Raw genomic sequence first — 26709 nt, 5'->3', positions numbered from 1 at the left:
AGATCAGCACAGCTATTTCCACTGAATCTCCATGTGGAAAGTTCTCACTGAGGAAGCAGAAAGGATCCCCCTTCTGCCACACAGCACAGAGACAACACCAGGGGCTGTGAGAGCTAAAACGAAGGCTGAGGAAACTGAATGATGCTTTAACTCCTAATCATGGCAATTAGATTCTATACCTGCTGCTACGGAGCTGTTGATGTATAGTAAAGCCAGTCTTGCAAATCAAAACTTCTGCACAATGTCTGTAGGCATGTTTTTCCTCCCCTTGATGTACCCAGCCTCAGACAACCTGTTTGATTTGCATACATGCTTAGCCTTCAGCAGCTGCCAGTTAAGTCTGAGAGCCATATTCTGGATGTAAATACTGATAGATGGTACTAAACTTGCTGGAAGACCTTAACATCTAGACTAGATGATCTCCAGAGGTCCCTTCCAACCTCAGCCATTCTGTGATTCTGCAATCTATTTTATTGTATACAGCTCTCTCATATGTGAGCTGGCGTGTCACCATCTGTAACTGGGGAGGGCATTTACAGCACCTGTTCATGTACTGACCAGGGTTTCAGTACTGAACTTCACTAGCACATGGCACGCCTCGCGCTGTGATAAGTGACTCACTTCTTCCTGGAGAAGCCCCTGTTCTCTGTGATAAGTGCTGGTAGGAAACTACAGCAGACAGGACATACACGATCTGGATAGAAACAAGCAACCTAAAAAGATTTATTTTTAACAAGTTCTAACCATACCTAATTGTATCAAGTACAAAGAGCTTAACCATTTCTCTTTTAGCATGGGGTCTGCCACGTGCTTAGTTACCGGTAGACATCTTCCTAATTGGAATTAGTAGCACAGAGCTCGCTACAGATAGACTTTAAGATAAATCTGACAGAAAAGAGATTTGGCTCCCTAAAATGAGCAATTAGCTGTTCTCACCTGGTATATCAGGGAAATTTTTATCTGTAGACCTTCTGCTTCGATATTTGAATTGAGTGTGGAATTAAAAAAACAAAACAAAACAAACAAACAAACCAAAAAAACAAAAACAAAAAACACAAACCAGCCCTGATTTAAAACACAAACAAAAGCTGTACAAAACAATGTATAAATCTGAAACCCCAGTAAGCAATCCCCTGCTCGATAAGCCGGGCTGGGCAGTCACAGACACACAAACCCCAACACCCAACACACATCCTTTTTTGCTAATAGAAGTGGGATGCAGGAGAGAGGTAGAGTCACACATTTCAGCTTCTATTACCCTTAGAAAATTAATTAACAAATCAATAATGTGGCAGGAAGAGAAGAATGGCAAAGGACTGGGGATGCAACCAAGTGGCTGGTGTTTCCCTTCTCCCCCAACCAGCTCCTATGCAACGTGCTTACCGGGATCCCTAGAGCTTTTAAAATATTCATTTTACACATAGGGCAGGTACGATGGTCTAGCAGCCAGGGGTCTACACAGGACTTGTGAAAAAGGTGCCTGCAATGAGAAACAAGACATTTTAATTCAAATCCACCACAGCACAATTTATCACTTAGTACCAGACACTTCTGTATTCAGTGAAGTGCAAGCATTTCAAATGGTGTGGTTTGTGACCTCTGCAAGGACGGCAAGTCCATATCCTATGCAGACAAAGCTTTAAAATGATTTCTGCAGCATGTCAAGTGCTAATACACAGTATTACTCAATTGAGTTTGGAAAAGAAGATGTACACATAAAAAGAATTAGGAAAAATAAACAAAATGCAGTAGCAAAACCCATATTCTTTAAATGTTAAAGGCTGTCAGTAAACAGAACCTACTTGCTGGTGAAATCACATTACTGTTTCTTGATGGTTCTGCAGACAAATGGGATTACACTTTACACAAAGGTGAAGCCATTGGAGTTCTGCTTTTATTTTTAAGGATGCACACATAAGGAAAGCAAGTAAAAAAATTAAAAAAAAAAAAAAAAAGAAAAAGAAAAAAGAAAAAGCTACTCTTCATTTAAATGGGAAAATCAGGGTAACATTTTTAAAGTTGAAATCCTATATAATTTCAACAATTTGTATTTCAATATAAATCCTAAATAAAACTGAAATCCCTGACCTTCCCTTCTTTAGAACTTGCCCGTCAAAGTGAGCTCCTAAACAATTCCAGCCCTTAAGGGGTTGTTGCTAATCCCATGCTCCATGTGAAGTGACCACTGAGGAACTACCTGAGCCATGTGGCTGCTGGGCCACTTTTCTTACACATTGCCCAGGCAGAGGAACTGAAAACTTACCTACCTTGGCCTGACACAAGGTGAGACTGAACATGGAAGTATTCAGTGTACAAACCTGACTGACAGCTGTATTTTCTCTTGTGAGCATATTCTGTTATCCTATGGTTGTAGAGGGGGAATGTTGCAAAAATGCAGGAATGTGGGGCTCAGGATTTAAGAAATGCTGGTGAAGAGGTCAAATAAAGCAGCTAAGGCTCAGCCTAAGGCAGAGAAGTTCCTCTCTCTTGCTTCTTTCTCTTTTCCTTAATCCACAGGTGGCATAAATGGGCTTACAGTAGTGCACCATTGGCTTATCTTGTAGGCAATGCACCTGCTCTCTACTTCTGTGTTCTGCGGCTTGGAATAGTTTGCTTTTGGCTGGCTCCCCTCCTTCTGAAGAAAAGGGAAAATTTCCTACCATACTCATAGCCTCAGAAACTATATTAATATGTTGGAAAATTGGTAAAAAAAAAAAAAAAAAAAAAAAAAAAAAAGGAATATTTTAAAACATTTTTAAAATAAATCTTTTCTAAACAATTAATAACCTAAGCAAAATGGAAATAGGGTACTGTATTCTGAAAAATGAGGGTTTATACACACAAACTTGCCCCGAAAGGTGAACACTCAGACTTGTTTTGAAACAACATATAGATCAGCTCTGACTTTCCTAAGGCAACAGGTGTCCCACATTTTACTTGGCAGCGCCTGAAAGTCACATTTCAGTCTGTTTGAACTTTCACATTTGAGCCATCTCCAGCTTCTGTTTCCCTGTGCTGTCACTGACCCATTTGCACTGCTTACACAGCCAAGCCACGCAAACCCAGCAGGTAACAGCAGGTGGGCACAGCTCACAGCAGCCCAACGCTCCACCTGGAGCGGGCATATCGCAGCATATGCCAGCCTCCACTAGGAAATGCAATCTCTGAGCGAGCCAGAATCACAGTTAATGTACCAAAATAATTTTAAATATTTAAGTGGTACATATTCAGCTGAATGGGCTGGCTGGTGTACTCTGTCACAGCGTCTCTCACATAACAAGATACACATAGCCTTTCAACTTTGGATGGAAGATACTGAGGTGCACTTTTATCAATATCGATTTGCAACTCCAGCTCTTACTAATGTGGTATCAGCCCACGTACTAGCTGGCTGGCATACTAGCTGGCTTCAGTCCCAAATAATGTTAGAAATTCAAAGCCAAAACTAAGTGAAATCTCAGAATTTTATTCTTTTCACTTGAATATTTTTCTCACTACTTCTAGAAGAAGCAGATTCTTTGAGAAACAAAGCTACGTGGCAAATTGTGACGTTGCTGTACTTGGTCTGACTTCACACAACTATGGGAAAGGGCAGATCTGTTCTTGGAAGTTTGACCTACTCTAATTATATCGGTTGGCTGTGATACCAAACTTTGTCACACCACATCTGATCCTGCATGTCAACATGATTGATGCAAACGAAGTATTGTGATATTTTAAGTTCAAACCACTACTCTACTAAGGCTACTACAGTTCACAACCCTCCTCCAAACAAGGCTGGTCTGACCTGAGAAAAAAACAGTGCGCTAAATTTCCATCTCTGTCCTGCATAACCCTTCCTTTTATCTCAGGAGGCACATATTCAGCACATCATCAGGCAAGCATTTTGAATAGGTGAAAGTACAATGATGTGCAATTTTACATTTAGAAGTCTAAACAACAGAAACTGAATGTGTTAGTTCATGAAGAGTACTGAAAGTCAATGTCTTCCTTTTCAGCTATTTGAAATAACTACACAATTCTTACACAAAGAAAACTAATTGCTATCATCTATTCACATCCATAAACAAATATGCTTAACTGCAAACACGTGAAGCTCATTGTGCCAAAATTCAAAATCCTAAGATATTAAAAAATGGATAACAAAATCTGTTTCAGATAAAAAAAAAAAAGTAACTTCTATCGAGCCAGGTTACTGTACAAGAAGGTCCCCTCTTGTTTTCAACTTGTAGCTTTGCAAGCCTCAGTCAAGTTGTGGTTCATATTACAGCGTTTCATCATGCTTGTTAATCACCAAAAGCTTGGAATTTTCATGGCTTAAAGACTTCAAAAACTGAAGGTTAGCATTTTTAAAGTTGGCTTCAAAAAACGATCCTGTAAAGACCCTACCACTGCTGAGTAATTTAAATACATGACAGATCACATCACTTGGCACTTCCCAATACTACACTGTCACAGTGTATTACGGCTCTATTAATTTTAGATTTAATATGTACAATGAAAGGATGTTGATTATTAGACAAAAATCAACATAAAAATGGAATGCTACTGAAAATCAGATAAAGATTTCAATTTTAAAAGTTTTGTACCACATTATACAATCAGAGAGCTCGTATTATCTATTTCCACAGAGGTAAGCATTTTGTACGGAAAAGCAGCGTTGCAGGTTTTGCAGATTAGGATTTTAAGGTTTATTTTACTCTTTATTAGTTATAACACTACCTACATGGCTTTCAACAAATCCTTGACTGATCAATGTTCTGATAAGCTTACCATCTAAATTCAGCTAAAATAAGGGTCAGCACAAAATAAGATGAGAGTGCAACAATGATATTTCAGTCACATACTAAGACAAAGATGTAAAAAGATCAACTGAAAAAAAAATCCTTCTCTCTCTACATTTCTGACTGATTCAAGTTTTAAAAGGAAGGAGATGGTAGAGGCACCACGGATGAGTTCAGAAGTAATGATCCATACAGGGAGACAGCAAGAGAGATGTTTCAGACACAAGCTTGGAACATGGCTTTGATGAAAGTCATAGCTGAAGAAAATATGTGCCTTTTTTTTTTTTTTCCCTGTTGTGTGCAACCACATGCATTGCAAAACTATGTTGATTTGGATGGGTTGAAAAGTTTCTCAAAAGAACTATAATTGATTAGTTGAGAAAGAGGAAGGCAAGAAGAGAGATGTTGTAACAATCCTCATACAAGACAAAGTTTTCCATAAGCAGAAAGGAAACAAACTGTTCTTCACCTCTCCTAGGGCTAACAGACACGATGATGTGTTCAAACTGCAGCAAGTGAGATTCAGGTTACACAATAGGAAAAGCTTCACCGCTGTCAGGGTGGCAAAGCACTGCAATAAATTATCAGGGGAATTTGCAAAGTCTTCATCCTCAGAGGCTGCAGAGTGTGTTGGAAAAATAACTCCCAAGAATGACACGTGCACAGCCAATGCCCCCGCACCACGGGGGTGGTGGCCTCTTGGGATCCCTCCTGCACTGCTCTGTGGCTGTTACTGCACAGGGCTGTGTAAAGCTCAGAGTCACAAAGTAAGGAAAAGAAAATCAAAATCCCAGAGCATTTCATTTGGTGTTATCTAATTAGCACTTAATATTTTTTAACGGGAGATTACTTTTGTCTGAAATGCATTTCAATATTCTTTAAAGCTGCAATTTTAAACATACAACAAAAAAAGATTTATTTTGGGCTCAGCCCAAAAATAATAATAATAATTTTATCTTTGTAAAACTCTTGTAAAACTTTTGACTTGCTAACAATTATGAGAAGCTTTTTTTTTCCACGGTAAGGGGAACTGCTCTCCTCCCACCTTCCAGTCCTAGTTCCAACTTTCTGAACTGCACGCAAACAAACCTAGCAGTCACACTTTTTTTTTTTTTTTTCTCCAGAAGAAAAATGCAAGCTTAGACAAAAGGAGGCAAAAGCAGAAAGAAAAATACATTCCCAGGGACCCAGACTAAAAGCATCCGTTGCTTGGATTAGAGATGGGACAGCAGCACAGGACTGAGAAGAGTTTTGGTATGAGGCTGAGCAGTACCTTACAAGAAGGTCTGGGCTTTAGAGGATGCGTATGTGCTACTATTTGTTTGTTTTTAAGGCAGAAGAAGGAAGGACAAAGGAACATGATGATGAGGGTAAGTGGGAAAATGGAATAAAAGGGAAGAAGTGTTGTGATGAAATGACTTTCACAGGAGGCCAATGAAAAGAGAGGCAAGGAGTGGAGCACTCTGTGAAATCACAGTTGTTCAGTGGCGGTTCAGAGGAGCTGTGCAAGCTCAAACAGAGTCAGAACGACCATTTGTTGGTGACAGAAATGGGACAATCTGAAAAAGAGGTTATGAAGAAACAAAGTTCTCAGTAGAGATGACGTTGAAAGAATTGTCTTGCCTCTCTGTGGACGTTTAGTAAAGTTAGGAGAAGTTAAGTAAAAGGCAGACAAAAGGTCTGCCACTATCAGGAACTTCTCCAAAGAACGTGCAGAAAAGATGAAGGAGTTTTGAAGCTGGAGATGGAGAACAAGCGGAAGGAAGTAGGGCTATGGCAAGATGTGTCACTATGGGAACAGTGAACTTGTTTACACTTGATGTTGTGTCAGCGCCCTCATAGATAACTTCAGTGATGCTTGCTACCATTAAACATAAAATCAGCTGCAAGCCAACACTTCCCTCACCATCAAGTGTCAGTATATGTTTATTTAATACACTCTGTAGAGCGAAGTTTATTAATATGGTCAGCTGGGGGAGATGACTTCCAAAGATGAAAGTGCAGAAGAAGCATGAGTTAACTAGAATTCTCCTCTCCGCCCTCCAGCGTGGGCTATATTCACAACAGGCTACCCCGGTGCCAGCTCTCTGCCAACTGCAAAAAGAGGAGCTTTGGGGAAACAGCTTAAGTGCTAGTAAACATCTGTCTATATGACTTCAGAGCTCATATGCTGAAATACTGGCCGGTGGATTCTGGTACCAGTTTCTTAGTTAGACTCTGGACTCAGCAGCCTTAAAAAACAACAACAAAACAAACAAACAAACAAAAAAACCTGAAAATGTACAGGGCTTCATGCTGAGCGTCTGCTAGCAGTGGTTTTCCCAGTACAGCCTGTGGGATAAAGCATCCTCTTTCATTTGCAGATCTTGGAGCACATTTGGCTATGCAGGTTAAAAGTTCTACATCTTGAGCAGCTCCTGGATAGACGACAAACTAAGGTCAGCCAGCATTTGTGTCATGGCGTTGGCTTCTGTAAGGCTCAGTGAAATGCCAGCCTCTCATTACAGAGGGCTGACTAATGCAGTTCCCTTACTAAAAACTACAAACGGTTTAACTGAGGATGCTGGAGGAAGAAACCTACAGTGTCTGTAGGTCTTTATCAAGATATAACGATATAACACTCTCCTACTCACTTAACAGAGATGGAAAGTGCTTTTGTTTGTTTTTTTTTTAGGAGAAAAGTCTGACAGCAGCAGAAAGAATCAGTTTCAGAAGTCCAACCCGATATGAATTAATGTTTAAGATAATGCCCTCACAATCTGGGCAACAGTAAAGCCTGTTGAAGTCTGTGAAGTAGTGGCTTGAGAAAGATCTTTTAGTTTTTATAATTCAAAACTGCTTAGGCTCAAACTGTGAGTATTTTACAAGACAGATCTGCTGCTGCTAACCTTTTAGCATGAGTCATTTTCTAGGCGACCTTTTAAGTCAGCCAAGAACTGAACATCACCTGTTAACTATGTGTTTCCTATTCACTCTGCTTGACTCAACACTGTGCATGACAAAATCTGACTGGAGCCTCACTGAATTATGAGGAGAGACACAAATGAAAGCTAGAGAGTAGACTTTTTTTTTTTGCTGTTGTATAACTGCCTCTGAAAACTGCCTGTCTCTATCATGTACAATTTCCAAACTTTATTATGCTTCTATGAAAACAGGCTTGATGCCAATGCAAGGTTCACATTTTCTGATAATTTCTCATTTTTGTCTGTATTTCTGCTTCATGAAGTGTGTGTTTGCAGAAAAACAAGAGTTCATATGCAATTTGTCATTGTGGAGGATTTAGAGTAGGTCAAATTTATGATTAATCTGTTGCTTTTTGTTTGCCATTTAGTGATGGCGGTAAACAGATTAATGAGTCATATGAATGAACAGAAATGGACAGCTTGTAACATTCAAATATCTACTAGGGAAAAACATAGCAGGAAAAGAAACAAATATTTCAGTTTCTCAAGCCAATGAACATGTATCCAATAGAAGAAACTCCATAAAAATCTATGCTCTATATATACTGCATTTGAGATCACTCTTTCTAGGGTAAAAAGCACTTGTCCTTGCTCTCTTGGGAGAACCACTGTTCCTAGGAAATTTCCTAAGAAATTGATTTATTTAGAGAAATATTTTGTTAGCTAACACTCCATGGATGACAATAAAATGACACAGAGAGGTGAATACAGCTGTTATAGGTGGCAAAAGGCTGCACTCCTGCATGACATCACTGTGAGTGTGCGTGCAGCACTGGGCATGGTCACGTGAAGGGAAGAAATTAGAAAGAACTGTAATAAGCTCTTGTCACCTCTATGTCCTCTATGTCCTACATGCCTATGAATATTTTCATGGCAGCAATAGATAACATGGTCTTTTTCACATTCCCTTTTGGTTTATTGCTTCTACTTAACTTTATTTATTTATTTATTTTGATAGAAGTCATCCCTCTCCCGACACCTGGTCACGACACAGGACAGCAAATGTAGTGCTAGTTTCTTTCCATGGGGAGCAGTTAGCCCACTCTATCTCTGGCTGCTCAGCCCAGGACTCACCTTGAAGTCAGTGGCAAGTTCTTCTAAAGGTGTTATTTTAGATTATTATTAAACTGTTGAGAAAAATAGAAGAATCAAACTCTTCAGTTTAAAAATCTTACTGAAAACTTTGTTAGATATCCAGATCAGATAAAAATTCTGACCATCATGCTAAACTCAGGTTTTCACCACCACTAACGCTACCTTAATTTCAAGTAGAATAAATAGGCATTTCAGATGTCTTTATAGAATAGATTTGGAATAAATCAAAACAATAAACTCTCCTTTTTTCCACCAAGCTCTCAGACAATCTCAGAGCGATACTCTGAGAACAGAGCCCATCTTTTGAAGCAGAGACACTATCAGAGCTTAAGGCATCTTCAGCCTTTAACTTACCTGCAAGGTAAAATTCTGACAACGTCATTGGGTTTGTAGCCTTCAATACAAACAGCACAGTTATCAAAGTCTGGCTCAGTTTCCTACAGGAAAGAGAACATTCATCATTTTCATTTTTTTATTTTGTTAGCTAATCTCTTCATACAAGAGCTTATGTGACAAAGTAAAACAGTCACTGATGCATGCTGCAAAATCAATCATACATTTCAAGAAAAGTATGTCAGACTTTCAACACGCATCCAGTTTGAAAAGCACACAGATTTAGGTAGCATGTTTGCACTTTCAGGATTTTCTGCATCTTCAGATAATTTCACCTCTTCCTCTCCCTACCTCATTCCATCCATAAATTGCTTACCAGTATTACTCCACCACCTGGAGGACACACACAAGCTTAATAAGCAATTGCCATTTCTCTTCTGCCTCTTTGTCCCAGTGGTCTGAAGGAATACTCGATGCAGACATTCATTTGGTAATGAGCAATTTGAAAAATTACCTTATCACCTTTCCTGATTGTTCTGACTTGCAGCTTGCTGATTGCTTTCTTTGCAGCATCTCCAAGCCGGCGCTGTAATAGAAAATTGGTTCTTAAGCAAAGAGTATCTCTTCATGCAGAATTCATCGCTTTTTTTTCCACTAGATTTCTTAATAATCTGAAGCAACTGCACATGAAACAGGACAGTGCCGTATAAATGTAAACAGATGAGGTCAGTCACGCTGTTACTCAGAGTAAGCGCACAGTAGGTATTCTAGGCTTGTTGGTAACCCAGGGCTGATGAGGCAAAGCTATGCTAATGGAGTTCCAGAGGAGACTGCATGAGCCCATTGTGATGGCTATGGCACCTATACTATTTAAGTCAATAGAATTGTATGTAACAAGTCTGCTGCTTGGGAATCCTACTTTTTCCCCTCTCCTTTTTTTTAATTATACTTATAAAAAACACATAAATAAACAAGGCCTGGGCTGGTAAGCAGAATGAATGCTACACTTAAGATTCAGGAGGTCTTTATACCAGGTCTGGCTCATGATCACCAGCAAAATTTAAGTGCTGCAACTGAGGTGATAACTTGTTAACCATGAAAAACATGAATCATCTTCTCTGCTGTTTCGTTTTCCTGCAATACAGAGCTTGCTTACTTTACAGGAGTAATGCAAGGAAAAAAAGGAGGCTAAAGCACCTGCAGTTTCTTACAGGTAAAGTACTACGTAGTCCTGCAGTAACATCCTATCCATACACAACCATTCACTTCTTTTCCACTCTATCTTCCCCTCCAGCAGCCTGTGAATTGCTTACTATGTGACATTTCCGATTGTTCTCACGTATTTCCCAAACACTGTTACTGTGCTGACAGGGTCACTGCCACTCAGGACTAAAGCAGGGAACAACAGCCTGATGTAAAACACCCTGTCCTCCACCCTGTGGAGCTACCTCTGCAGCTTGTGCTGTGGAGCCTGTGCCTGTATCAGAACAGACACAGACTCCCGGGACTTGGCTGCTCGCTTGTGCTAACGCAACAAGGAGAGCTGCAGACAGACTCACAAGCTGTAAAGGTCTCCCAGAGGTTATGTGCTTCCACCCCCTGCTCAAGGCTGGGTCAACTTCAAAGTCAGAGCTGTGTCCAGTCAAGTCCTGGCTATCTCCAGGAAGGGAGATTTCACAACGTCTGGGGATAATTTGTTCCAGTGCTTCACTGCTCTCACAGCCTTTTTAATTATCATCATATAAAGGGGATTTCCCTTGTTGCAGTCTGTGACTGTTACACTTTCTCTGTGCACCGCCGAGAAGAGCCCGATGCTGCCTCATGCCTCATGCTGCCGAGGGCCGCAGGCAGAGCCCCTCCGCCTCCTCTCCGCCCAGCTTAGTAAGCCCAGTTCCCTCCACCTCTCCTCGTTTACTGCATGCTCCTGTCCCCAGACCATACTGGTGACCTCTCCCATTGGGCTCTCTCCCATTTCTTCTTATCTTACAGAGGATCACACAGCAACACCTACCCTGATGCCTTCCTGTCAGTTTTATAACAGTTTATGACACAGTGCACCCCGAGGTGCCACCGATGACAAACTCTTCTTTTCACCTCCCCTGCCCCCCGTCCATGTTTCCAGCCATGTGCTGTTAGTTAGGAGGGAGATTCGGGAGCTCCGGTGACTCAGAAGACGTTCAACTTTTTGGGCCGGGAACATTGCTTGTGCCAGAGTTCAGAGGGGCCTGTCAGCGGGAAGGGCTTCCAGCTGGAGGGGGGGAGAGCACGGAGCCAAAACTGGAAGGAAGCTGGATGCTGTTTGTAAATTGGGAGCTAATCATCACCCAGATATGATTAATAAATTACCACGTTGTTCTTTGGGTTCAATTAAAATTGCCGAATTTAATTTAGAGGCTAAGTTTATTAGATTGGAGACATGGAAGACTGACAAAACACATGCAATACCGACAGCAGTGAGCAATTTCAGGGCTGGCTAAAGAGGTGAAAATGATCTTGGCTATCATGAGATTCACATACGAGCATTCCGGCACAGCTAATTATTACATGTAAGGGAGTTTTTTGTAGTTACACAACATCTTTTCTGTGGTACATTTTTGCTCACAGTCCCCTTCAATAAACAGATCAGACAAGAGCTGGAAACATTTCTTGCCAGCTATTTGTTTCTTTAATGTAAATCAAAGAAAGACTGATAACATGCAGTGAGACAAGAGCCATTGCGTCCTCCTTCAGGAATTGCTTGTGATTCCTTTTTATCATTATTATTACTTAAACTAATGAAATGTCTCAGCTCTTTTTTTTTGCACATTCTTCAAGGGCATAGGACAAGATTAAAGACTCATGTACATCTTTGATCTGCTTGTTTTCATGTTTGTTTTCTCTTGTCTAGCTTAAATAGACAAGTTCATGACTTAAATGCAAATTAGAATTATTTAATTTTTGAAAGAACAGGAATATCTTGGAGTAAAGTCATACTTTCAAGGATTCTTCTATCTGAATGAAAGGCATGCTATCACTAACCAATCATTGTCCCTGGAAGATAAGAGGCATTACAATAGTTTATGGGTTTAAAGTGAAGCTTAGAGATTTATAATCATAAATCCCATAATCTCATTACCAAGGCTGCAACATTCAATACTGGACTGGAAGGAGTTAAGCATATAAGATGCAGTGGTCTTGTGGAGATGGCATTACTATTTAAAAAGAAAGGACAGTAGCATGGAAAGCATCACTTGTCTATTCATGAGGAAGAAATGACAGCAGGTGCTGTGGAAGAGAAATTACAGGTGCTCCTCTCTTAATGGCCTTACTAAACTATTAGCTTTGGAGGAAGGAGATCACTTTGTGCCTTGAGAAGAATGAGCTATACCATCAGGATGAGGTATCAGACACATTTCCTGTACCGCAGATCAAGTTAGCAGACTTCATCATGGGAAGCATCTTCCCAAGCCCGCTTCAAAGATTTCATCTCTCTCTTCAATGGCCCCAAACCCTCACGCAAAGCCATGACCACCAGTCTTCTTTCTCAGAGAACTGCTTGACCCTCCATACAATGCCTGTCATATATCCTATGATCCCTCCTTGGAGGTTATTGTTACCCTAATCCAGGATGCACAGGTCCTTCCACAGCCCTAGTGGGACAACTTCCTGCTTTGGCTTTTGCCATCCTGCAAAAAGCATGAAGCCCACCTGGTTTCAAAATGTTTTTAGAGGAAACTACTTAACAAGAAGCTAATGGGAAGAAACAACAAGGAAGAAGTCCGGCCAACAGGTCTGGATCTTAAACATCTCCCTCTTCCTGTCTTCCTATCTTGTGGTTCACTGACAACAGAAAGAGAAAATTTATATTTTATTTTTTTAAAGTCTGTGTCCTGGCTGTTACAGGGCTGAGACAACAAGTCACAGTTTGCTGAATTACCTCCAGGAATTAACCTGTCATGTAATTCCAAAGCACCTTCAATTAGCTCTGTAACCTGACGTTGCTTGATGCAAACAAGTCCCAACAGTCTTTCGTGGACATACTCTCACATTTTCAGGAGGGCTCCAGGAACATGCTGCTGAGGAAGCAGGTTGGCTATGCTTTCCTTTCACAAATTCATCATCATAATATCAAAAGGGCATAACATCAGGGCAGCCACCTACTTGCTGGCCATCTTCTTAGGTGAGAAAAGAGGAGAAAAAGTTGTTTTTTTCAGCCATGTGAATATTACTACTTGCCTTTCACTTTCATATGTAACCACAGAGTTGTCTGTGCTAAAGACTGTCTGTGCTAAAAATTGAACACATTAAAATCAAAATTGAAATGTAACCATATTTTCTATGACTGTAGGAAGTGTGACTGTAGCTGTAGCTGACACGCTACAGGTGCACAAGCCCATAATGGAAGACAGTTTTGGAATCCACTACAGAAATTCCCCACTAACATCTACATGAACAGATCAGGACACGTAGTAGGAAGCCTTGCAGACCTGGTTCTCCATACGCTTAAACCAAGCACCTAGCTGAAGTGAGCTGGGTCTCCCTTCTGGCACATGAACCTGGATTTTGCACATGTGGTGAAAGAGTGATGGGTGAAGACGTACAAGGTGTATGTCCAGGTTTCACTTCACTGGGGAATCACAGGTGGAATCCAGGAGATTCTTCAGTCTTTCTAGCTGCCTGTCTCATTAGCAGGACCTACCACTTTCTAGATGGGCAATTAAGTCAGCTTCTTCTGGAATTACTGCCTGATCAACAACTTAAGCTGTGTATAAGATGGGAAGTGGACCTAGAAAGGAGGGTGACCATACAGGAAAAGACAAGGAGGCAGATGTGGTTATGAGGCTTGACCAAAGGATGCACCATATTTTGCAGGAAAGCAAGACATCGTTAAAGTGGGTCAGCTTGGAAGAGGCTTGGAAGATGACTTAGGGAGAGGCTTGGAATGATCAATGGAAGATATTCAGAAACCTTGCTCAGCAGTGCTGCAACACCCCTCCTACTTGCAGATAATGACTTTTTCTGCAGATTGTATTTAGCAGTCAGCTACCCTGTCCCATTCCCTCAGCACAGTGCCAAAACTACAAATTCAGAGGAGCCTGACCTGCTCTGGGTAGCAGCCTGGCTATAAAACAGCCCCAGGAAGGGTATGCGTGATGGAGGTAAACAAAGAGGTAAGCAGAGGTTCTGCTTTGACACAGACAACACTGACCCTCACAAGACCTTGCTTTAAAACTGCAGGATTTAAAATCATTCAGATGTCAAAATGAATTTAACCTCCTTTTTATTTTTAAAACAGAAATCTAATAAATCAGTTTTTTGCAGTTAGAGAGATGGGCAGTAAGCACAGTAAGACTTTATTGTGCCGTGGGGTAGCAACTGATAGCGCTGCTTTCACTAAATAGGCCAGCTGGGTCCCTCTTCATTTGAAGCTGTTTGTACAAACATTTCAACCTCACCCATCAGATAAACTTTATCCAGAGTTTATCAAATATAAATAGAAGGAAGCATCTTTCCTAAAGTTGACCAGCAATGAAGGGCCTTAAAACACCTGCAAGGCTTTCCAACAAGTAAGCTCAATACCTTTACTCAGACACATGCAAGTTAGAATGGCAAAAGCTTTTGAGCAAAATGACAAAAGAACCATGTTCTAAACTATATCCCCAAAAAGCAATAAAAAATGTTTCTCTTGTATTTATATGAATATCCAAGGACTTTGTGCTCCCATCCTTGTGCTACAAGAAAACGTGTCAAAGAAAAAAAAAAGCAGAACTTTAGAGGAAGCAGAGAGGACCCTCATGGAAAGGGCAAGAGCAAGTCGAGCTCTTCTGACAGCTACTTACATTACTCTAGTCCATAGCCAGGATTAAAAAGCTCACCAGCACAAATGGTTGAGATTTATCCAAATGTATCATACACCATTTTTCTTAACAAAAGTAAGAGCTAATTAGAGGAGATGTCAGGCAAAATCATGTGAATAAACTGCATAAAGAAATTCTGGTTTGCCCTGTATCATTAATAAAGCTTTGGCAAAAAATGACTAATAAATAATTGCCTAGGAGGCCTATTTTCTTATTCTTCTCCAGAACAGAATTGGTATTAATTACAAAGTTATTAAAATCTCCGCACAGGACAATTGGTTGTACACAAATTAATCTCATTCAAACCTTGGAAAGAAAAGACTGAATAGGAAGTCTGCTTGAACACATAAACCAGTCCATTCCAAACTACCGCATATTACCTGAAGGGAGCTTCTTATTTTGCTGGGTTTCATGTTTATGTATGTCTATTTACTCTGCTAATCTGCCTGCACAATTACTTGATTGAAAGCACGCTTACAGTACTCACGTACATAAATTAGGCACACATGTGCTTTTGCAGCCAAAGCATCTAAAAATTATCACAGCCGCTACAGTCACAGTGATTCTGCTGCCAGTGATGTTCAAATTCCAGCTGGGATAGTCTCATTCTTACTATCCAAAATTTCATGGTGTACATTTAAAAGTAAAATACATTCTTTCTGTGTGTAAATACAGAGCAGCTGCTCCCTATCTCAGAAGACGCCTGAATTTCAATGGGGGTAGTGAGGGATCCCTATACATTCAGGATATTTTAGAGTGCAGCAGTACTTTCTTCTACAAGATGATTAACACTCTCTTTTACTTCTTTCTGCAGAGCAAGCAAGCCAGCCCTCCCCCTGCCCCAACAGGAATTTATTAAGGGTCCAGAAACATCTCTGAATTAAAGCGCATTATTTTTCCTGCAGTAAAACGGTTATCTCCTCAGATTTCATACACTGATAATATTTTCTACTGTACCATTAGAATGAAATGTAGAAGCCTCAGCTTCACAGTTCTGCTGATGCCAAGATAGTTGGATCCAGTCCAGAAAAGATTAAATTTGTTATTAATATTGCTATTATTATTCACTGCTGAACAACCATAAAGATGCATGGTGCTTTATAAATTGAGAGAGCCTCAGGACCTAGCACCCATTCCCACAGAATGCTGCTGACTTCTCTCCAGCTCTCTAAGTTTCTGTCTCTTCTGTGGAGCAGGGGGACACAGACAAGATGCCAAAACCAAAAGCAAAGATTTACTAATATTAGTGGCTATCACTACAGCATTAATTAATTGTTCCATTCAGGGACAATTGTCAAATGAACAGGAACACTCCCTTTCAAGCTCAAGGCCTTTCTGAAGAAGCATGAAAATGAAAACACTTCCTGTTCTTTTTAATCTCTCTGCTTACTGTGAGCCCTTGTTTCCCACACAGACATTCACATACCACACTATATTTTTCACATCATTTTGATCTTACGGATTGCTAGTTAATTTATATACATTTCGATGTCACTTGGCTGTGTGTACCAAAGGAATCTTTTTGGTAATAAACATCATGACTCTTTCTGGCTGCTTCCTGTGTGTTTTGTGCAAGCAAAAAAAAACAACAACCCATAATACATACACTTTATAGTCATTAATTTCTTTTTTCCTCAGTCCCATCTGTATTGATAGAAGTCTTGGCTTTTCCCATACATAAGCATTTTTAAACCCCCCTTCTTTTCACTATTTCTTCTTTTTTTTTTTTTTCTTTTTCTTTTAAAACCACACATTTATTTTCCCCAAATTTTACTTTAAAGTTATTTAAAGCTGAATTCCACCGTGATTTTTTTGGAAACAAGAGCCATTCCAGCCCTTCTTACCTGATTTCTGTCTCTGGCATTTGCGTAGCGGAATCGCTGGATGTAGTAGAAGACCAGCCATGCCAGCGAAATGATCATCAGCACAATGAAGGAGATGGAGACGAACACCACGGAGGTCCGGCTGACGTACTTCTGCAAGTTGCGTGTCCCGATGGTTATGTACATCATCACAGTGATGTTCCTCTCCAGGAGGCTCACTATCTCTTTTCCTTTGGGTTCAGGAATCATTATTGCTACAACATCATCTAGGCCTGTCGTATAAGAGAGAGAAAAGAAGCTTTAATTAGAACAGGTGAGTATAATAAAAGAAAATGATAAGATGATGAGGCAAGTGGAAAAAAAAGCAAATCAGTATCAAAAAGTTCCATTTTCTCCTCCTGATTTTCATCCAAAGGTAAGTTGGATGAATCTGGTGAAGTTTTCAACTGGAACCAGTTACACAGTGTATTTCTATAAACTCACCTCTGTGAGTTAATTAAAATGTGTTTCACAGTTTGACAAACACAGGTTCCCAGTTCTGCTGAGGCTCACCTAGAGGAATATTGCTGTAACCACTGCAGAAAGGGAGATGTGTTGTAGCCAGCATCCTTCCCTCCAACACCCCAAGCACTTATCATAGCCCATTTTGCATGGCCACAGCTCTGACAGAGTCAGAGAAGCCCCTCCAAACCCCTGCTCAGTCCAGGAACTCTTTCAATCACAGATCCCCACGTGGTTTCATGCTGAATGCACCAAAGCATTGCTGTTTACACCCAGGATGAGTGATGGGAGAAGGCTGCAGGGACAAGAGCTATACCCACATTGAAAGTCAACAGCATCATTTTAATTTACAAAAAAAAATAAATGTTACTGCAGCACAGATCAGCCCCTGGCATAGCTGAGGTGGCAAACAGCCATATACTTATCAGCCCCATACAGCTGAGGTGGCAAAGGAGTGCCCATCAATAGGATGGGGCAGGGACTTCCTACCATCCTGTTACCCCTTTTGAAGCCATGGCCTGAGAAATCAGGCCCTTCAGTGATCTATCAAGCCTTTTCTCTGCATCAGTTTTTCTTTGTGTACAGTACTGTTTTCATTTTATTTGCATTAAATGCTATTGAAACTACTTTTCTTTCTTTTATGTGCCCTATGTAAACAACAAATTCAGTCTGAAATTCTCTGGGATGGGGCAGCTTATTAGATGTCTCTTCTGGCTTTATATATAAGCTCACTCCTTTATGGTTTAATATTAGGGATATTTTTCTTTCACTTCAAAAAAAAAAAAAAGGGTATATTGTTTTTACAGCTAACCCATGTTTTGCAGTGGTCAAATCCTCAATTGTACTAAGCAGCTAAGGACAAAGAAGATAGACTTTAATGTAGAAACACGCCAGATATGATAGCATACACAATGATCATGAACTGGAATTTAGAAAAGAAGGTACAAACTGGGGGTGTTTCAAGTCAGAGAGATGATGCTAAGGTGAGTGTTTCACCAGCTGAAATCCCAGAAGATCAGTTGGCATGTCGTAAACCCCACTGCTACCTGCATTTTGACTGTGGCAGGAGGACAAAAAGCTGCCTGCCTTGCCACACTCACTGAGGTGGGACAGGATTGCCTGGCCATGAACAGAGACTGCATTTCTGACAGCATCCTCCTCCAGGCTGAGACCCAATCCAGCCTCCCCCAGAGCAGCACTGTGCCCCAGGTCCTGTGGTCTGCCTCAGATGTTTCTCCACCAAATCCCCCGGGAGGTATAAACCAGCTTTTCAAAGGCATTTAGGTACCAAGAGCTTGCAGGAGGAGTCTAAGAATTTCAGACTTATTGAAGTGGACAGGCGGGTGGCATTCAGTGGAAAATGCTAACTGTGCTGGAATTTCTTTCCAGTTCTGCTGGGTGCCTGGATTGCCTGGAAGTACTGAAATAGCTGTGACAGACTGTTGCTACTCACACACAAAATATGCCGCAAAGCTGGGAACCAAACCCTCCTTTCTCAAGTCTTGGAGCAGAAGTGCAAATTGCACCACATTTACGATGGGAAGTCTCCTGAGAGGAATACTTCCCCGATTATGAATAGGCCAGTCAATGAGCTGGGTGGAATCACTGGTTTAGCTGCGTCAAAAGAGTTTTAGATAGCCGTGATAGGAAATTTAACCCTCCTGGAGATACTTGGCTGTAAAGCTTTTATCATTTTCTGATTTTTTTTTTTTTTTTTGGGGGGGGGGTGGGGTGGAGGGGTGTCTAAGTAAGGGTTCACCTTCAGCAGGGAAAATAAACCTGCCTTTGCAACACTTCTGATTATTACCAAGGGCTAATGCAAACATTACCCTAACAGCCTAGGGAGAATCTGCCAAGTCTCAAAGTGGCTGAGAAGGGCACTGATGATGTGCCATGCCAGTCAATTTACTAGAGTCAATAAGATAAATTGTGTGGAGCAGTGCTTACGTTTTTCACAGCTGTTCAAATGCCTTATTTTGTTCTCTTTCCCTTCTTGAAGAAAAATAACAATTTCAAATCACTCTATGAGAAAAGCAAAGCAACCACCTCACACACAACCACAAAGAACCCCCAGTGAAAAATCCCACAACCAGAAATCCTGAAATGAAATCCATCGCTCCTCTCAAAAGCCACCACTCTAATCACTCACTTGTCCAGTATGGCCACCTAGCATTATCTGCAGTATGAGCTGGGACACTGTATGAAAGACATGAAAGCCCCTACAAAAAGGAGAGACAGACAAAAATATTTCCACTAGAAAATACAGGTACTATCTTAACTGCTTACTCACCTTCAATCTAAAATGTCTTTAAAAATATGCTTTTAGTATCTTTAATTATGTCTAATACAGCTGAATATAGCTTGGTATATTTCTGGACAACCATATATAATGGACAAAGGCCAGATATGACATGCTACAAATGAAGAATTACATTCAACTGATTATGGAATTAATCTTTTTTGTAATAATAAAACAAGGTTCCCACAGTGTCTCATCTTCTTTCTTTAATATTAAAGTAATGAAAAAGAGGGAGAAAAAAATTATCATCTCCTGGATAAATTTAACCTCATTCCTGTTCTTCATCACATGCACTTTCTGATCAAGCTATAGTGCAGCTTTCTGTCTTCAACTCATGATGGAAACATCACTGGAGTCGAACAGGAGTGCAACCACATGCCTACCTTCTCTCTCTCTTTCTCTCTCTCTCCTCCTTCCATCTCACTGTTAGGATGATCTTTGGACACCTTTAGCCTAGGGCCTTTTACAAGATATCACAAAATGCAAGATACTAAGAAAAGACATGGCCAAGTGTATATGCTAAACAAAAAGGCGTTTAGAAATGCAAAGTCAGAAGACAGCTATTGCAAGAGGCAAGCAGCTGCTTTTATTTATTCAAATACTTAATATATTCAAATTGCAGGCTATCTGGTTATTTTCTTGCAAAACATTACCATTTGTAATGAAGCATTCTTGGAAAAAAATAACCAAATCAGCAACAAATAATAATCTGGATGGTGTTTTTATTTTTAGCCCTTTAGTGAGTTTATAATAATTTCTCCAAGGCATTATAGAGAGTGCTATTTGACCAATCAAGTCATTAATCTAATTTTTTAATCTAAAATATGACCAATATTGTGAAGAAAAAAAAAAAAAAGTAATTTACATCCCTTTCTTCCCTCACATAACAAAATGTCTGTAGTACCTTGGTTTCAGTATCTAATGACACATGGGATGCTCTGACATAGAGGGAAACTATACATATGAAAGAGAAGAAATAATATTAGAGATGCATTTCTATGCCCATGTACACATTTATTCAATGGACTTCAAGTATCTGGTAATATGTGCTAAAGATTCTCTTGTGAGTTAAATGCTAACTGTGCCTTTCATTGCACACATCCACAATGGTAACTGCACTTTGTGGCACTCGTTACCTAACACATTTCTTTTCTTTTTCTGGCCAAGATTAATGCAGAGGTTGAAATTAATTTTTAAATAGTTGTCAGGATGAATCAAAGGCTCATAAACCAGAGGTATTCAGGCTGTAGTGAATGGATTTTCTTCTCTGGCTTAAGAAACATTAAACATGTCAATGCTCTCTCCTTACGTGCCAATAACAAAACAAATAAAATAGAACTCGCCTGCATTTGGGATGTTTTAACTCACCTCAACTTGCTGAAGCACATTCACCTAACCAAATGTTTCTGGTTGGAGAAGATGTGCAGCTATTCAGGTTCTGTGCTCAGCACCCCATGCACTCGGCAGGACCACTGTTGGCATGATATCCGTGGGGGCCTGATGGGCCTGGGCACTGCTGGCTCCAGCAGGACGGTGCTGAAGTGCCATGTACAGGCCCAGCTTATTTCCCTGTCCCTGGGACAAACTGGTAACCCTGTGACTAATCCATCAATGGCAGAACAGCCCTACCAAGCTGCGTCTGCTTTGTTCACTTAACAAGAGTTGCTCTGGCAATGACACTGAATCACCCAGGCACTACACCATCCTGCGAGGCTCATCCTGAACTCTTCCTCACCCCAGCCTGCAGGCCAAGGAGCAGCAGCTTGCCATGAGCCAACGACAGGAGGAACCGCACAGCAAGGAGAGAGGGAGAGGGAGCCTGCAGCAAGCTCCAGCCATCCTCTGCCACCTGCACATGATGGTGCACAGCAGAGGAGGAAGGCAGCGATGAAGTCTGTGTTTTCAATGGCAAGATGTGCAGCTAAGAAAAATACCTGGAAAAGCCTCTCCAAACCTTCTTTCTCCCCACAGCACTTGGCTGCGAAATACAGTTCAGCTGGGATGCTTTTTATGCCAAGTTGCAAACTTTTTCAAGTGTAACAATCTATTCAGTGGTGACAGGGAAAAGAAAGACCTCAGTTCTGTAACAGTGGCTTCTGTAGCACTCACATTTCAAGAAATGGACAGATTTCATGAACAGAAGATGAATGTAAGATTTTCTACCTTGGCTACCACAGGCTTTGCTGAGAAACATATGACATTTCTTGATTCTCCTCTGAGAGCTTCAGGGTGATACTAAAACCGGTCCTCTACTCATCTAATTAGCAGTCAGGCCCAGCCGGGGGATGGTTGCTTCTTTAATGCTTTGTCAAGTTTTGATTGAAGCTCTGAGAAGTGGCATGTTTCTGACACATCCTGGAAGATACAATTCTTCATGCTTGGCAACAGCCAGAAGTCAGTCAGAAAAGTAATTAATTGAATTATTTGAATAGAATTTCAATTTGGGAGGGACATAGCTCTTCTCCAAGATACCCTATCAATGTGTAAATACGGATTTCTCTTACGTTGTACATCAAAATCTAAATATCTGAAGTATTTCCTTTCACAGATTTTGTACCTGCAAACCTGAACAATGTGACAGCCTGGAAGTGCCCAGCTCTGGAGCACCCTCCCAGAGCTCAGCAAGGGTCTGGGGGTCCTGGCAGCCCCATGCAGCTTGAGCCACATTTCGGCTGTCATGCTTCCCAGTGAGCTCAGCAGCGCTTGCTCTCTGCACAAGGACTTCATGTGCTGCCAACCATGGGCTTGCTTTCCTGCCATACCCCTGTTGCTGGTGGCATCTGTGTGAATGGATTTTACAATACAATCTGGATTATGTGTAACATTTTAAAGCAAACGTAAAGCAAAGCATGGACTTTATGTTTAAAGAACAGTATTGTTTTTTTCTCCAGAACAATAAACAGCTCAGCCTAGTATCAAAGAGAATGATAACCCATGGTAACAGTGCTGTAGTGACTGAGCATATAACCAAGACTGGTCTGTTGGACTAGTATAAGACACTACCTTTTGCTACTGACTTTGTTCTCTTTGAAAATAACATTGCTTTACAATCTCGTTTGGTTTCTTCACAGTTAAATTACACAGGAAATAGTATACATGTTAATTGGATGGCATTTCAATGGAATGTTAACACTAAATAAATTTTACTAATATTTTCATAGTTGCAACAAGAGTAACAAGTCTCAGAGACCATCCAATGAGAGTTCAATCCTAGCTTTTCTGTTCTTTATGGTACAACTATAAATTGATCAGAATATCAGCTGATCCCTGTTTTCTTTTTCCTTTAACAATAAACATAGGCTGAAATTACATTTTGTAATTGGAAACCAAAGCAATATTTTCGGAAAAAAAACAAACACTCATTTCTGAGCTTCAGCTGTTTCAGAAAAGCAGCAGCACAGACACCATTTAAACAATGTCCCGGAATTTTACAAAGGCTAACCGTGAAGCATTACCTATAAGAAATCAAACTGGGTAAAAGGTTAATTCCCTGCAGGAACTCTCTTTTATGGGGCATTCAAGGCATTGGTCTCAAATTGAAGTATCAGAAAATGGGACTATAGAAAAAAATGGCAAAGAGAAGAGCAAGACCCAGTAAGTAGCAGTAATACTCAGGCATATATCATAGGTGGAATGACTACAAACTGTGATCTACAACCTCTTGCATAAAGCTGTCTCAGTGCCAGAGGACTAGAAAGGACACCAATTTCTAATGAGGTTTCATAACAGAAATGGACAACTACGGACCAAGTACTGCAAAGTTATTCAGTGAGGTTTCTCACCAAAGGCTCTTAAAGAAGAAAGGCAGCTCTGAATAAAATGGGAAGGCCCTCACATGCAAAAACAAGGAGTTAAGAGACAGTGTCTTGGTGTTCCAAAACTGAGAGCTACCAAATGGCAGAGATACCCAGGAACCATATAATGCTGGAGGCTGGGGAGCCAGGACTAAACATTCACCCCGCTTATACACTTCTCCAGACAGCTCTACTGTTTTCTTTTATTAGAAACAGGACCACGGGCCAGACGGTCCTGGGTCTGGGTGTGTTTCAGGTACGGAGGCAGTGGGGTGGGCTGGGGGCTGGGCACTACCTGTGAGCATTTAGTGTTCAGCTGCTGCCAGGGCCCAGGAACACCGGAGCAAAGCAGAAAGCAGCAGCAGCAAGGCAGGATGCAAGGCTGACCTGGGGCTGCATCATGCCTCCTGCATGCAACCCCGTTTTGGTGGACATGCATGAAAACACGAGTTTTCACCCTATGCTCTATTTTCCTAATTACTCTAGAGCCCTTGCTTTGCAGCGATGTGGGTGCTTTCATCTCCTCCCGCCCCCATTCTACATTGGTTTCCTATCTCTCTGTTTAAAAGCAGACGGATATTCCTTCAACTTCTCCTCTGCCTCATTTCTTGCTTCCTCTTGGCACTGCTGGGGCCTTCCTTGGTCCCTCACCCATCTCCCAAAACATTTAACTGTAAATCAGAGCTCCTTAAAAGTCTAAGGAAAAGGGAGCGCCTGCTGGAAAGAGGAGTGACACCTTTTCCTTCCAGCCTTTCCTTTTCCATGTTACCAGAAGAAAGTTTGACACAAACTCTTCTTTTTTTCCTTAGACAATCTGGTCACGAATCACTTTTCACTGCAGAAGTGCAAGTATCTAATAGGATAGTTAAGTGACCTGTAAAGAAAAAAGACCCGCTGATGTTAATGACTGGCTACAGTATTTAAATAACTGATAGGAAAGTTTTTGCTTTCATCCTGAGGTGAACAACAATAACCTCCAGCCGAGCTGCTCTCGCTTCATTTCTTTTGATGCTAAAACCAGGAGAGGCAAGATGCTTCTGGCTGTGATCTTTCCAGCAAAAAGCAGTCGCAGCCACTGTTTATTACTGTTTAGGGACAAAGAAATTTCTGTTCATGTTTTTGTAATCAATGCTGATCTTGCCAAGGCTGTAAGAGCTCAGAATATATTGACTTCCTCTAATTTTATGCAGAAACTGCAGCAAAGGAAAAAGAAGTAAAGAGCTATAAAACTTACAAAATCAAACAGCATGATAGTTGCATTTTTCCTGGGCTCGGTTCCCACAGCGTCAGCTCATCAGTCTGCTGAGCTAACCAATGCTAATTAATCAACGTGTTGTTCTTTATTCACACTTAATTACAGAAAACGGGTGGTTCTCCGAGAGGTTTCCCCAGACCCCAGCCCAAATCAAGGCACATGCTTTCAAGACTTTGCTATCGTGGCCAGGAAAGTTTCATTATAGCTGCTAATCATTTGCACTGAAGATGTCTCCAGAAATCCCCGCTGTTTTCCAGACGTTGTATGGTTTTAATGACACGTGTCACTTGCTATAAATTCTCTGTTCTGGGACTTGCCTTGCAATGCTTTGTGTTTTTTTCATGTGCAAGGTGGCCAGACAGAATCCTTCAGGCAAGGTCTTACAGCTAGGATAGGCTCCAACTCATAGCAAAACACGCTGCAGGGATAATTTATTAGCAAAACACAACCTTTTCAGGGTTGTTGCAAAACACGCCCACTACCAAAGAGAATCTGCTTTGCTATCTCCGGTGGACTTACGCCAAAAGCAAATATGTCTTAAATAGCATCTGAAGTAGTCAGGATGGAGTGCAGTGCAAACACAAGCCAGTCACTGTGCCTGGCGCTCTCAGAGCAGGTATAAATATACAAATGGGGAAGCTAGAGCAAACACGTCGAGTGACTTGACAAAGGCTCCCTGAAGATAAGTGCAGAGCATCCAGATCCCAGCCACATCCCAGACACTCTGTCAGGAAGGAAAGAGGAGTAAGCAGAACAGCTGGGGCTGCTCCCATCCTCCTGGGCACTGCCCTGCCTGCCCCTGGTGCCCTCTCCTTCAACAGCAGGGCACTTTGGCAGGAGCTGCTGGATGCTGCCATCGTCCTGCCCCTTCATGGGGAAATGCATGCTGAGTTTGTTGCCTTACCCATTTGTGACCGCTTAAGGCCACATCACACTGCACAGGGATGTGCCAGAGGCTGAGAGGGGTGTGAGTTGGTGAAACATGGCCAGAAGCACAGCTTCCCACTGCAAACACTCGGCCAGCCACCTCCAGCACAGCTAGCTGCAGCACGGACCTGGAATTCCTCTTTCTTTGAGCCCATACCTTGACAGTACGTGAACACATTTGGTAAAAACGAAACCTATGGGCATGCAAAGATCCGTGGAGTACTGAGATAAAACGGGGGAAAGAAATAAATGGTGCTGGAAGTAACTGGAGCTGCTGATAGCGTAATTAACTAACCTATGTGGAATTATGTCCTGCTAATAGAGTTACGTTCTGCTTGTGCTTTGTGAACTTCATGAGCAAAGACTATTGAAAACACATGTAAAGTTGGGAAATAACCACGAGACTATACACAGACAAAAGTAGCCATTACTATGCAGATTAATAACAGCTTTTCTTCTAAATTTAGAGACAGAATCAGTGATTTTTTGGATGCAGTGACAAATCCTGCTCATTTACTCCTAACATCAGAGATGTTAAAAAAAATTACTATTGCCATATGCGAAATAAACAAAACTTGACCCTGGAGAGTAAAATATCATTAGAAACTTTCTAAACCATTAAAAAGGAGAAAAGAGAAAGAGGGAAGAAGGGGAGGGAAGGGGGAAGAGGGAGAGAGACATGTCTGCAAAAAAATCTCATTTCAGCTGAAATGCCTGAGTTCTAAAATGATGTTTCACGCAATTTTAACATGTCTGAAAAGTCCATGAGGGCTCATCTACAACTCTGGTTGAAAACTATTCATTATAGGAAATAGATAGGGGGACCAGATGAATGTTTTTTAATCACTGTCTCTCATCCCTGGTCCCCATGACCAGGACTACATCAGCTCCCAGTTGAAGTCCAGCACATTTTCTGCCTGCACTGTCAAACCTGACCATCAGAGCAGCTTCACAGGACACTAACACTTCCTTCTGCAGAGAAGACAAAATTGCACAAAAGCAGCCCTCAGAATCCCTCACCTACTAATCCAACACAGAAACCCTGCAAACCAAGACATTGAGACAACTGTGACTGAAGCCACATGCTATAGCTCAGCT

General features: G+C 41.1%; 1 protein-coding gene across 1 annotated transcript in view; it reads right to left on the bottom strand.

The window, feature by feature from the left end:
- Positions 1-26709, bottom strand: part of RNF150 (ring finger protein 150) — a 126699-nt gene that overhangs the window by 37873 nt on the left and 62117 nt on the right. Inside the window, exons 2-5 of the mRNA XM_005022419.6 lie at positions 16857-17107; positions 9690-9761; positions 9197-9279; positions 1384-1480 (exon numbers count right to left, since the gene is read on the bottom strand). Of these exons, the coding sequence (XP_005022476.2) occupies positions 1384-1480; positions 9197-9279; positions 9690-9761; positions 16857-17107 (503 nt within the window). The remainder of the gene's footprint in view (positions 1-1383; positions 1481-9196; positions 9280-9689; positions 9762-16856; positions 17108-26709) is intronic.

Source organism: Anas platyrhynchos, chromosome 4 (assembly GCF_047663525.1).
Source record: "Anas platyrhynchos isolate ZD024472 breed Pekin duck chromosome 4, IASCAAS_PekinDuck_T2T, whole genome shotgun sequence".
Taxonomy (NCBI): domain Eukaryota; kingdom Metazoa; phylum Chordata; class Aves; order Anseriformes; family Anatidae; genus Anas; species Anas platyrhynchos.
The sequence above is the reverse complement of the archived record's forward strand: the minus strand, read 5'-3'. Positions and strand labels throughout refer to the sequence as shown.